Here is a 13,360-nt window from a genome sequence, read left to right as displayed (position 1 = left end):
TCAGAGTATAAGATGCACCTTTCTCCCCTCAAAAAGAGGGTGAAAATCTGGGTGTTTCTTATACACTGAATACAGCATTTTTGGCCTCCTGAAACCCTGCCCTCTTCACAAAAATGGCTGTGCATAGTGTTTAGGAGGCTTACAGAGTGCTCCTGGGGTATGGGGAGGGCAAAAACAAGCAAAAAAATGGGACATTATTTGCTTGTTTTTGTCTCTCCAGCCCCCATGAGCACTTTGCACACCTCTCAAACTGTCTGTGTGCCCCATTTTTCACTAAAAAATGTGTTATGCAGGGGGTTTGGGAGGTCCACAGAGTGCAAACACGTGTTGTTGTTTTTAAAAAAAATTTCTTCAAAATCATGGTGCATCTTATACTCCAGTGCATCTTATACTTCGAATAATATGGTAAGTCCTGGATGAAAAGGAAGTGCTGTAGAGGAGGAGCAGGTGAGCCTGAGGGCGAAGTCAAATGCATCATCAGTCTTAACTCCCTACATCCATTGAAATAGCTCACCACCTTGAAGTCCATAGACTCTTATCCGGTCCAAATTTGCCTTGACCATTATTTGACCAGAGTCTATAGGTTGTATGGAATGAACCCATAGTGCTTTCTGGACTTTATCCCGTTTCCTGGTTTTTGTGCCTAACAAGTGCTTGACTATGTTTCTGAAAGTAGAAATATGCATGAAAAAGATGGTTTAAGAGAATGTCCCCCATAGTTTGGGATTCTTGCAGGAAACTCTCCTTTCCCATGTTCTCAACATATGAAAGAAAACAGAAAACAGGGATGTCTTTAAAAAGGTTTTGCCTCTGATCTCAATGTCTGAACTGGCTGATGGTGCTATAAGTCATTTTTCCTACATTCCTCAAACTTTGAGCCATCAAAGGTCAATCTTCTCTGTCATAATCCATTCCCTATGAAATAGCCTTCACCTAAGCTTTAGGGCCACAAAATCAGGGACTAAATTTATGTATGTTCTTATCTGGCCTTTAGTTCTTTACTCCCCCTCCCCTTATACTGTATTATCTTAATGAACTATGAATCATTATATTAGATTTTTTTAAGTGTTTTATTTATTTTTGTTACATAATAACAATTCTTTTGTGAATAGAGTGTTGCCCGAATTCCCCCCTTTAACATTCTCACCCTACTAGTTGCTAGTAGACAGGGATGATAAAATATTACGTCCAATGAACTCTGGATAAGAAACACTTCTTTTAACACTGGAATCTCACTTGGCCAATAAAGAATTCTATTCTATTCTATTCTGTTCTATTCTGTTCTATTCTGTTCTATTCTGTTCTATTCTGTTCTATTCTGTTCTATTCTATTCTATTCTATTCTATTCTATCAAACATTGCTAAGACATTGCTAAGGCCGTATGACTCTTGTGTATTTTAATTATATGTATTGTGTTTGTATCCCCTTTCCCCTTTTGAGTTGTTCGCCGCCCTGAGTCCCTCCCGGAGAAGGGCGGCATACAAATAAATTAAATCTGAAAATCTGAATCTGAAATCTGAATACATTGACTCACCAAAGCTCTCCACTGATTCAGGTTGAAGTTAAGCCAGTTCAACCGATGCTAGAAATGAAGCTTTCTGTATGTGATTGTGGTCATTCTTCAAGCCCACTTAGCTGAAAACTCATGTAGACTATTAATCCTTTGTCAATCTGGTTAATGATAGAATCATAGTCTTAAACAAACTACAGCAGTGCAGATTTTGTCAGTTATATTATTTCTCTCTCTCTCTCTCTCTTTTTTTTTTTGCTGTTGTTAAATTAGTGATAACAACAAAAGTAAATGTACTTTTCATGGAAGAGTAGAAGGTTATTGGACACTTTACATCTTATCAAGTGCCTGCTGTTTACGAAGGAAAGCTATCTTGTTTTGGGAGGTTGTGATTCTTCTTCTTCTCCGCCTCTTTTCTCCTCTTTCTCCTCCTCCTTCTCCTTCTTTTTCTCCTTTTTCTCCTCCTCCTCCCCACCATCCCCCTGCTTTACTTTCGATTTTGAAAACAAAGTAATAAACATTTTCATAAAATAGATGATTATTATCTTGCAATCTTCTGGCGTAAATGCAATTTTGATGCAAACATGTATTTCTTCTGGCTTAATCTTCCACGCTTATTGCTGAGCAATTGAAGATAGTCAGGCACATCATTTATTGATTAGGAAGCTGACAGTGTCACTTACGATGAAATATCATAATGTCCCTCATGATGTTATTGTCTTGTTGTTTTGACAAAAACAACACCGTTTTAATCACTTTATCATCAAGAATGATGTTGTCATTTGAATTGTTCATCAACCAAGAGGACACAAGACAAAAGAAATAATCATTCCGTATTCAAGGTATTAAGATCTGTATAGTGCCATTGCAAAAGAAAGAGATTAATTAGCATCTTATTTTTATATACGTAATTAGCAAAAGAAGGGAAGGGCTAACATTTGAAGTAATTTCTGAAAAGACAGATTTAGTGTGGGATGCATTTAGTTACATATTTTCTTCGTCTCGTGTAAGGTATGCTAATTCTTAATTAGTTTTTTCCCCTTTATTTTCACTAATAGTTTTGCAAATGTAATTATCAATAGTTTTGATCTAAAGCAATCTTATTGCAAAATTTGTTTTGAACATTTACTATAGTTAGAAAGTAATTAAAGCACATGTCCTGCCTAGTTTCTCATTTCAGCACTACTTTAAAATGTATTTTCTTCTTTTAAAATAATCCAGAATTATATTTAGAAGTACTATTAATTTGGAAAGAGTGGAGGGAATTGCTACTGTCTTTTCAGTAGTCTAATTACAGAAATAAATGAAAAACAGAGGGACGGGGAAATCTAATGGCAGTAATTCCTGTCTTATTCATAGGAAATATTTTTTGCAGCAAGTTTTCCCCCCCAATTTTAATTCGGTATATAATAGTGAATACATTAAACACTTTGGAGATAGACAGAAGGAGAATAAAACAAAAGACAAATGCTGTTATTTACCTGAAAAGGAGATTACTGGGGAAAAAAAAAAACAATTTGCCAAAAAGCTTAAGGAAGATAAAACAAACAAACCTCTGTTATTGTATTTTCAGCAAATCTTAGAAGTCCTTTCTATTTAAAAATATTTGAAAACCTTTCCAAGCAAAACCAGTATTTAAACAGATGCTTTAAACCAGTGTTTCTCAACCTTGGCAACTTGAAGATGTCTGGACTTCAACTCCCAGAATTGGGAGTTGAAGTCCGGACATCTGGGAGTTGAAGTCCGGACATCTTCAAGTTGCCAAGGTTGAGAAACACTGCTTTAAACTGAACGGATAACTTTGTAACCCTCACATACTATAGACTCTGTATTGTATAATACAGTGTATTTATTTTCTTTTTAAATGCCTGAAATTTGTTTCATAACAAAACACTTCAAGGAAACCTTCTTGAGTGCCTCTTCCTTGCTCTTCAGAAGAAAATGAACTAATTCAGATGTCCCAAAAAGAAAAAGAAAAGTCAGCAGTTGCAAATCTGGCATGAATAATCTTCCTGATGTCATAATAGTAATTCTTCTAGCCCCATTCTCAACCTATCCATAATGATTGATGTGTTATTAAGCTCCAAGTGCTATAGAAGCAGATTGGTTTGGCACATTTTCAAACTGGCCGTGGTATCAAATTCTGCTTTGACCACCTTGCTGGATTATCTTTATTTAAGGACTGCAAAAGTGAATGTGATTCACTTGGTTGTTCTTGATCTCTTTGTGTATTACCAGCCATGCGCAGCGTTCTGTTAACGATTCAATCCCTGACGCGAGCCAGATTTTAAAGGACAGCTGTTTAAAGTCAATCCAGGCCTTGCCAGGCCTGCAATTGTAAGTTGGCATGGTGACGTGACATTGTGCCTTAGAACCACGTTGCTTAGCAATTGAGCCCCCAGTTCCAATTGCCACCAGGAAATGAGGACGGCCTGTACTTGAACATATTATATTCATTATTTTTTTTATTATTATATAAAATAATTCCCCATACCAGCAAACATTTGTTACATAATCTGAATTATATGTGAAATACATGGTGTTTCCCCCCCCCCCCCACTTAGCCTTACGCACGAACAGAATAACTATTCTGAACTGTGTAGGCCGGTAGAGATGATCCCTTAAAGATACAACAAACAAGAACAAATCCATATCAGTCCACTTCAGTTTTAAGATTTATTGAAAGAACGGTGAAAGAGGATGGAAGAGAAGGAGAGAATGGGAGTAAATAGAATCCCACGTCATAAATTTGTTCTAGTTAGACCTATATACTGAGATAAGATTCTCAACCTACTTGGGATCCTCATTCATAACAGTTAGACTTATATACCGCTTCATAGGGCTTTCAGCCCTCTCTAAGCGGTTTACAGAGTCAGCATATTGCCCCCACAGTCTGGGTCCTCATTTCACCCACCTCGGAAGGATGGAAGATGAGTCAACCTTGAGCCGGTGAGATTAGAACCGCTGAACTGCAGATAACAGTCAGCTGAAGTGGCCTGCAGTACTGCACTCTAACCACTGCGCCACCTCGGCTCATAGAATTTGTTACACTGATTTAAGGCTCACTATAGTAACTTTCCATATTTGTTAAAAAGAGATAGCTTACCTGTAATTTTAATAAATTATATTGCCGCATACGTATCATTTTTGTATTATATTTTGTGTGTAGCTACATATTTAGGCTGGTTGAGAGTTTTATGAGAATGATTTCAGGTTCAGGTTCGTTTTATTTATATGCCGCCCTATTCCCAGCGGGGACTCAGGGTGGCGCACAAACCCAAGGGGAAAGGGAAACACAAAAAGTACAAATGCAAGCATTTAAAAATAGCCACAGCCACACAGATCGAGAGGGGAGGGGAACTCATCAACCCCCAGGCCTGCCGACACAGCCAGGTTTTAACGGCTTTTCGGAAGGCCTGGAGAGAGGTGAGGGTCCGAATCTCCGTGGGGAGTTCGTTCCAAAGGGCCGGAGCTGCTACAGAGAAGGCCCTCCTCCGGGTAGTAACCAGATGACATTGGCTGTAGACGGAACCCGGAGGAGGCCTAATCTGTGTGATCTAATGGGTCTTTGGGAGGTAATTGGCAGCAGGCAGTCTCTCAAGTACCCAGGCCCAATACCATGAAGTATTGAATTGTTTCAGTCAATTCAATTTTGTTTCAATTATTAATATCATATCTATGAGAATTTATGCATTTTAGGCCAAATCATTCATGGGACAAATTAGAAAATTGTCCCTAAAATGAATTCATCCTAATTTAATTGATTTAATTTAAAATTATGATTATGTCTCGATTTATGAAAACATAAACTTCCAGGAAAACTGATGAAGATTTTTTGGGATGAGAAGTGAAACGTCTTCTTCCTCAAGGAGTCCAGTTGCCTTTTTGTTCCACCTCCTGGGAAATGTAGAAGTTCAAGGATGGGAGTGGCTCGGCAGCCCACACTCAGCCAGCTGCGTCTTAGCCATCAGGCGCGGCTAGGCTGTTGCCGGCTATCAGTCGTAAGTTGAGGACTTGTGGTTGGTCGTAAGTCGAGGACTTTAGGACCGGTCGCAAGGAAACCCTGGCACAAGTTCAATTGACATGGTGCAACGCGTGATCCCCAAGGTTGCCAGACATCTGAGGACACATCGTGGACAGACCACAACTTGATCTTGACAAACTTGAACATTGGGCGCTACCTAACAAAATGAAATTCAATGGTGAAAAGAGTCAAGTTTCTACATTTAGGCAACAAAAACGAAATGCACAGGTCCAGTATAGGTGGTACCTTGCTCAACAGTAGTAACTGTGAGAGGGATCTTGGAGTCCTAGTGGACAAGCATTTAAATATGAGCCAGCGGTGGCAGCAGCTGCCAAAAAAGCCAACACAGTTCTAGGCTACATAAACCAGAGGGATAGAATCAAGATTCACGTGAAGTGTTATACCACTTTATAAGGCCTTGGTAAGGCCACACTTGGAATACGGCACTCAGTTTTGGTCGCCACAATGTAAAAAAGATGTGGAGACTCTAGAAAAAGTGCGAGAAGAACAACAAAGAGGATTAGGGGACTTGAGACTAAAACATATGAGAAATGGTTGCAGGAACTGGGTATGTCTAGTTTAATGAAAAGAAGGACTAGGGGAGACATGATAGCAGGTCTTCCAATATCTCGGGGGCTGCCACAGAGAAGAAGGAGTCAAACTATTTCCAAGGTACCTGAGGGCAGAACGAGAAACAATGGGTGGAAACTAATCAAGGAGAGAAGCAACTTAGAACTGAGGAGGAATTTCCAGACAGTTAGAATAATTAATCAGTGGAACAGAAGTTGCCTCTAGAAGTTGTGAATGCCCCAACACTGGAAGTCTTTAAAAAGATGTTGGATAGCCATTTGTCTGAAATGGTATAGGGTTTCCTGCCTAGGCAGGGGGTTGGACTAGAAGACCTCCAAGCTCCCTTCCAACTCTGCTATTGTATTGTTAGATGTCGAGGTCCTCTTTGAACATGGTGGACAAACATCACCCATGGACATTAATCTGTCCAAACTAAAACAGACTACCTGCACCGTTAAACATATACTTTAAGACCTAATGGGGAAAAAATGTCTTAAAACCCTTTTTCTCCACACAAGCTATCTCAGCTTTGCTGTTTGCTTTTCTGAAATGAACTCCCTTTCCTCCTGGGAATCCAGACAACATTCCATCACAATATAGAATATTGTACCAAAATGACAACTCGCTGAATATTTTTCATGGAGAGTCTATGAACAAGATATTATGTAATTTCCTTTCTCTGAACATGCTTTTTTTTTTCCTCTTGGGGAGTCAATAAATATATATATATATTACTATTCTGGCATAATTTTTAGGCACATTTTGCTCTTCATAGCAAGGAGGAGAACATGTGTGCTGATGTGAATCCTATTTAAATGAAACAAAAATTGCTCAAAGGTTTCTGAGATCACGGTGTTCCTTTTTTATTCAGCAACTTATGAAGCTTGAAATGAGGAACACCCTCACACAAACCTGGGGATTGATGCTGAAAAGTTACTGTGATATATTAACCATGAAGAGTGACTTGGAAACAATGTTGAAAAATAAGAGAGTATATTCAAATTAGTTTCTAGAGGACTTATATATTGTAATTTAAAAATAATCTTAGTAGAGATTGAAAGATATATAGCTTGATTATGATTTGTTTCTTTGAATAAAATCAAGGTCAGAATCCAATATATTTAATGTAAGTTTTGGGTGTTGAAACTTTATACATAATTTTGAGACACATGATGTATTGTATAATCAGATTTCCAGAAAGTCATAACCTACCCTCCCCCAAAAAAGTGTTGTGTTATAGATATAACAACATTAAATCAATTTGTTCATTCTTGGATATTTTCACTATACTGTAGAAATGATTATTGACCTTCTATTGGGAATTCTAGAAGTTTAGCAGAGCTGAATTGAGCCTTAAGCAAAACTATACTTCACATCCATCAAATTTTGAATTATACACCTTAAACTATGTTCCAAAACTCTATTTATCATCCATCTATCTATCTATCTATCTATCTATCTATCTATCTATCTATCTATCTATCTATCTATCTATCTATCTATCTATCTATCTATCTATCTATCACCTTCCTCTCTCATCTCTCTATCCATCCATCCATCCATCTATTTATCCATCCATCCATCCATCCATCCATTTAGACACACACACACATACACACACACACACACACACCTAAATAAAATATAAGTAGGATATCCTTCCTTTCAGATATTGTAAGGCTTTTCTATTTATGTCACAATACAATTTTTTACAATATTTGACATTTCTCAGAGCCACAGTCCAAGTTTTCAAGGCTTATGTATACTTATATATAGTTATAAACTATGTTGATATTAAAATGGGACAAGTTCCATATCTTTGCCAGAATATCCAAATCCACGTTCTCATCATCCTTTAGAAGGCGTGGAGGTATTTATAAGGCCCTAAACCTAAGTGCATTGGACTGCTAATAATTTCCAAATTTACAGCTATGGAAAGTGAAAGGGGCCATAATCATTTCCCTGAGTTTTAGTGTGTTGAGTTTTCTTTACTCTGTATGAACAAAAAACCAACTTTCTATGTTGGGAGACGAACAATTTCCTCCCTTAGGTGTTCACACTTTGCATTAAGGTATAATAAGTTTTGATTTAGAGTGCTGTACAATAAACTTGGCGTTTGTATGCTAAAAACTATTCTGGTTAATCCATAATTGTTAGGACCTTGGTTGAGGAGGAGGGTGCGGATAGGTACTTTCTGGCTCTAAGCTGACACTGGGGTTGAAAGAAATCCTAATGAAAAAGCACTTCAAAAAAAAAGGTTGAATCACAGGGGAATCTGAATGGGGGCAGCAGATATAAAACACAACATTTTAAATGTCCCATTTTGGCTTTCAGAGTAGCGGATGCAGTTTGTCAGAATTTCGGAGTGAAACCTATTGCTTTAAGTGGTTGTTGTGTATATTGTTTGATTCTTGATTCTAATTATGGTCATAATTATCAGTAAAATAAAAAGGAGGTGAATAGGTACTTCCTAAACTTCGCTTGTGAAATATGATTTTCTCACATGTTTAACTGGGTGATTTATTTAAATTAATGTTAACCTATCTTCTAAAAAATGTGTCACAGATTACTTCCAGTTTCTTATGCTGTCATAATTTCTACCTATTGACGCTGAACACAGATCTTGCCACAGAGAAAGTAGTCTGTATAAATATAAAGATTTTTTTTAATGCATATTAGATCTATCATTTGCTAGATAGAGCAGTAGAGGTTTATATCCCATGTCTTTCCAAAATACTAGACTTGCCAAGGTAGACATTCTAAAGACTTGAATGTTAAAATGTGTAATAATGACTTCGGTTTTAGCGGTTTATGGAGGAAATAGCACTAGATTCCAGAAATTGGTCACTTAGAAGATCTTTCTTCTCGATGTGTGCCCAACTATGTGTATGCAAAACACAGCATCTCTCATCATATTAATTTCTGCAATGCTGTCATTTCAATAGAAATTGATTTTGACAATGTTTCAGGTGCCAAAGTTCAGCTTTCAGCTAAAATTCACTATATTGTCTCAAGAAATCACAGTAAAGATTTCTCATTTGAGGGTGTTAAACCCATTTATAACCTTGCTATTTCGCTCCTGTGAACCCACACAAATCCACATCATCTTAACACATTCTTAAATATACTACAGCCTGAAAAAAAACAACCAACCGTTTCCCACCGTTTGTCTTTCTAAAAAGTTGTATTTAAAATATAGCTTATCAAATGTGATAGCTCATTCTTTTTTTCTATTACAGTAAGCCAAGGAGGAGATGCTGTTGCCTCAGATATGTGTCCTGACCCAGGAATTCCTGAAAATGGAAGAGAACAGGCTTGGATTTGTAGGTATTTCATACGGATTTATGTTGCAGATATTTTTTATTTAGTTGTACGTGAGAAAAGCATGCCGAAAGCTGATATTCTCATTAAAAGCTATCAGTTTGCATTAACATTATCTATATCTTTTCTGCCACAATGACATAGTTAAGTTAGTAATTACACCTCTCCATGGATAGTCTTTGCAATTAAAAGTGAATTTCACTTTATTACTTGGCAATTAAAATTGATTTTAAGCGTACCTTGGAACATGAATTGGATTTGATGCTTCTAACAGTGGCAGGCTTGCTACCAATATTTTTAATATTTAATATGCCTAAGTATAAATCTTCATTATCCTCAAAATTACTTGGAGCATTCAAACTGACAATTATACAACATTTGTTCAGTTAAGCTGTGATGGCACAGTAGTCAGAATGCAATATTGCAGGTTGACTCTGCCCAAGGCTGAAGTTCGATCCTGACCGATTCAGGGTTGACTCTGTCTTCCATCCTTCTGAGATCTGAAAATGAGGTCTCAGACTGTTAGGGGAGTGTTGTGGCTCAGCAGAGCCTTTGGAGCTGCTATCAGACTCTGACAGTGAGGGGCCCTATGAGTCAGGCTTGAAGGAGGCGGAGGGCCCTGGACAGGGTTCTGACTCCGAGCAGGGCTCAGAGAGACTAGTTGGGCCCCAGGTAATGACTGAACCTTGGATCAGTGGGGGAGGAGACAAGAGAGGCTGACCCAGAAACCTCCTGTGAGTTGTTTCGCGATGCACGCAGGAGAAGGGCTGACAGACGTAAGGAACAATTGAGGACTCATGGGAGATGATAACGAGCAGCTGTTGCTCATTAGGATCTCTCGGTTCTGCGGATAAAGAGACTGGCTGGTGCCACGCCCTGGTTGCAGAAGTCAACGTTCCGTTTCTGTTCTAGTCAATGTTCTCCGTTCGCGTGCAACCATCGAGAAAAGCACTTGGATAAGTGATTTATATAATCCTGTTTTGTAGTAGTTTATGAGTGAGGACTTTTGCCAGAGCATTTATCTGTGTTTACTTTGGGCTCGCAGCTAGCAAGAGCCGGGATTGATAAAAACATTCCTTTGTACGTTCTGTTTGGCTTTCGTTTCTGAACGGACAAGGTGGGGGTCAGAACATCACTCTGTATTCAGGCATTGCAAATTTCTTGTCTAAAATTTCTCAGCTGATATTTTGGACAATAGATATTATAGCAACATCATTATAGTGAAGCATGAGATTAAAAAAACCTTTGATTTCTAATGAATATTTACTCTTTCCCTGAGGCTTAACATTTCCTTTTTTCTTGAAATATAAACACTGAGAAGAGTTCTTAAATAGATTTTCTGCTTAGGGGTGGAAGGGGCTAAAAAAAAAAAAAAAAAAAAAAAAAACACCAGGGAGACAAATTTGACCATTCTATAATGCATACAAAATTTATTCTAAACTGTGCTGTTTTCTGTAAATTGAGATGGCGCAATTATTTACATTTCCTGCTTGCTCCGAGCCATTTAGTTTGCTTCAGTCACAATGGCTCTGAAGCACTTTGAACAGAGATGCAGTGTTCCTTAATCATCCTGCTAAGCTGGAAAAGAGACACAGGCTTTTTTATCAAACTTCAGCTCTCTTCAAGAAGCTGGAAATCCATACTCCTCTATCAGCGGAGGGCCAGAAAAAGTAATTTAGAAAGACCAAAGAATTCTATCAACCAGAAAAAAAGGGCAGTTTCATAGACAGGGGAGTTACTCACCTCTTCAGCTATTTCCTCTTTTGTGGCGTTTATTCGGTGTTGGGCTACAAGGCAAAGGGATATAATAAAACTGGAATCCTATTAACAACGACCAAAGTAAGTGATACAGCATGTCAGAACAAGGTAGCGTCTACCGTTGGAGAGGCCTTAAGGGAACAGCCCATCATTTGTATGGATACAGTCACGGGCAAGGACGATGAATCTCATTCTTCCCATTTTTTCCAAACAATTTCCTCTTGCACAAATGCCTTTTGTATACCGATTGGATCAGAGCTACATTGCAAAATTCAGAGCCCTGTGAACACTAAAGGGTGATTATATTTGGAGGAATTGTATTAGGGACAGGAAATTCCTTCCTATCCTTAATCAAGTGTTCTACTTCCAGGAAGAAATGCCATTTCTACCTAAGCTAACGGACATAAATTAAATAATGAAGAGTTTGCTTGCATGAGCTAGCGTAAAACAATGCAGGCATATGCATATCAGGGTTGGTATACAGTTACTTTCCCCTACTAGTTTGCAATGTCAACGCATGTGCAGATCCTTTTCCACAAGGGCCCTAAATAGGATGTCATAGAGCTGGGGCGCAGGTGGGCAGAGCCACCCATTATTTCCACTACCAGTTCGAGCAATCTGGTACAAACCAGTAGAATACCACCTCAGATGCACATGCACATGTAAAAACACACAGATATAACAAAGAGAAAGTAGAAGCACAGATATGACGTGCTATTTGTTACGGGGAAGAAAATTTAGATTTTTTCCATAGCCAATGCTCCTATATCTTTTCCCTATCTTGTCGTTCAAATTATAACTAAATTAACCTAAAAACATGGTCCAGTCTTCAGGATCCCAGGTTATCATAGTTAATAATATTGCCCAACTGCAAATAGATTCAACAACTGATTCCTTATGTATATGTGGTACTATGCAGTCACTAACAGTCAAATCCAACCTGATGAGAACATCATCATCCATGTATTAAATGAGCAAAGGATGTAAAGTGCTTTTTCAATACCAATGTAGGTTTTCACACATATTTTAGTCATTCTAGTATGAGTTCAAAACATGTGTGTGTGTGTGTTTGTGTTTGTGTGTGTGTAATATTGTCTGTTTCAAATCTCCCCATTGTTCTTACTTTACTAGATTTACAGCTAGCTTGCAGGGAAATAAGAGAGTATGATTCTTCCTTTATGCCTAAATATGAGCTTGAAACCGAAGTAGTATAATATAGTTGTATATTATATAACTGAATAGTAAAGCAGTCTGATGTTTTGCGTGAATTTGTTTATATTGAAATAGTATATTCAGTTACTGGAAACTAAACCAATTTAAATACAAATGCATTGCTTCCTTAACAAGCAGTCATAAGAATGTGGATTGTTTAAAAACCGTAATCTTTGAAGCATTACAGAGCAGACAAAGACAATGGGAAGGAACAGCTCTTGGCTCTCAATATCCATCAAATAAAAGAGATTTGTTTCACGCAGTCAACTTGGTTGCCAGTATTGTCATAATTTTAATTGAGAAGAATGGCCATCTTATTACATTGAACCTGTTTACATCACTTAATTGCAACCACAGGCTTGCAATTAACTAAGTTATAGCTTTGGTACTTAGAAATACTGAAATTATCAATATAGTTTGTTCCTCGAAGCAAGATCTCCAGTACTTACTTTTTAAAGTAAAGAACTTTAAGAATTCAGATGCATAAGTTGAATAAAAAGTCTTAGGAAGTATTTAGCTAATTAACCAGGAAACAAATTAATTAAATATTGGTTTACTTGATGAAATATGCTTAGATCCAGAACTAGACCCAAGGACAATTTCCCCCTGCATACCATCACTTTGCTAAACAACTACTCCCACAACACTGTCAAGCTATTTACTAAGACCATATTACTATTATTCCTTCTCATCCTTCCTATTACTATCTTCTTTTCTTCTATAACTATAACTTGGTGCTTGTATCTTTATGATTTATATTGCTTTATTTAGTTTCTTGGTATGATTTTGATTGCTTATTTAGTATCCTATGACTATCACTAAGTGTTGTATATTATGATTCATGATGAATGTAGTTATGATGACTATGATCATGATTTTATCACTTATATCTTTTATATACACTGAAGCTTATGCACCGAAGACAAATTCCTTGTGTGTCCAATTTCACTTGGACAATAAATTA

The 13,360-nt window shown here is 37.5% G+C and overlaps 1 protein-coding gene across 1 annotated transcript in view; it reads left to right on the top strand.

Moving 5' to 3' along the window:
* CSMD1 (CUB and Sushi multiple domains 1) overlaps window positions 1-13,360 on the top strand; it is a 982,247-nt gene that overhangs the window by 671,143 nt on the left and 297,744 nt on the right. The window contains exon 8 of the mRNA XM_032215147.1: window positions 9,345-9,432. Within this exon, the coding sequence (XP_032071038.1) occupies window positions 9,345-9,432 (88 nt within the window). The remainder of the gene's footprint in view (window positions 1-9,344; window positions 9,433-13,360) is intronic.

Source organism: Thamnophis elegans, chromosome 4 (genome assembly GCF_009769535.1).
Source record: "Thamnophis elegans isolate rThaEle1 chromosome 4, rThaEle1.pri, whole genome shotgun sequence".
Taxonomy (NCBI): Eukaryota; Metazoa; Chordata; class Lepidosauria; order Squamata; family Colubridae; genus Thamnophis; species Thamnophis elegans.
This window is presented reverse-complemented; position numbering and strand designations above follow the sequence as displayed.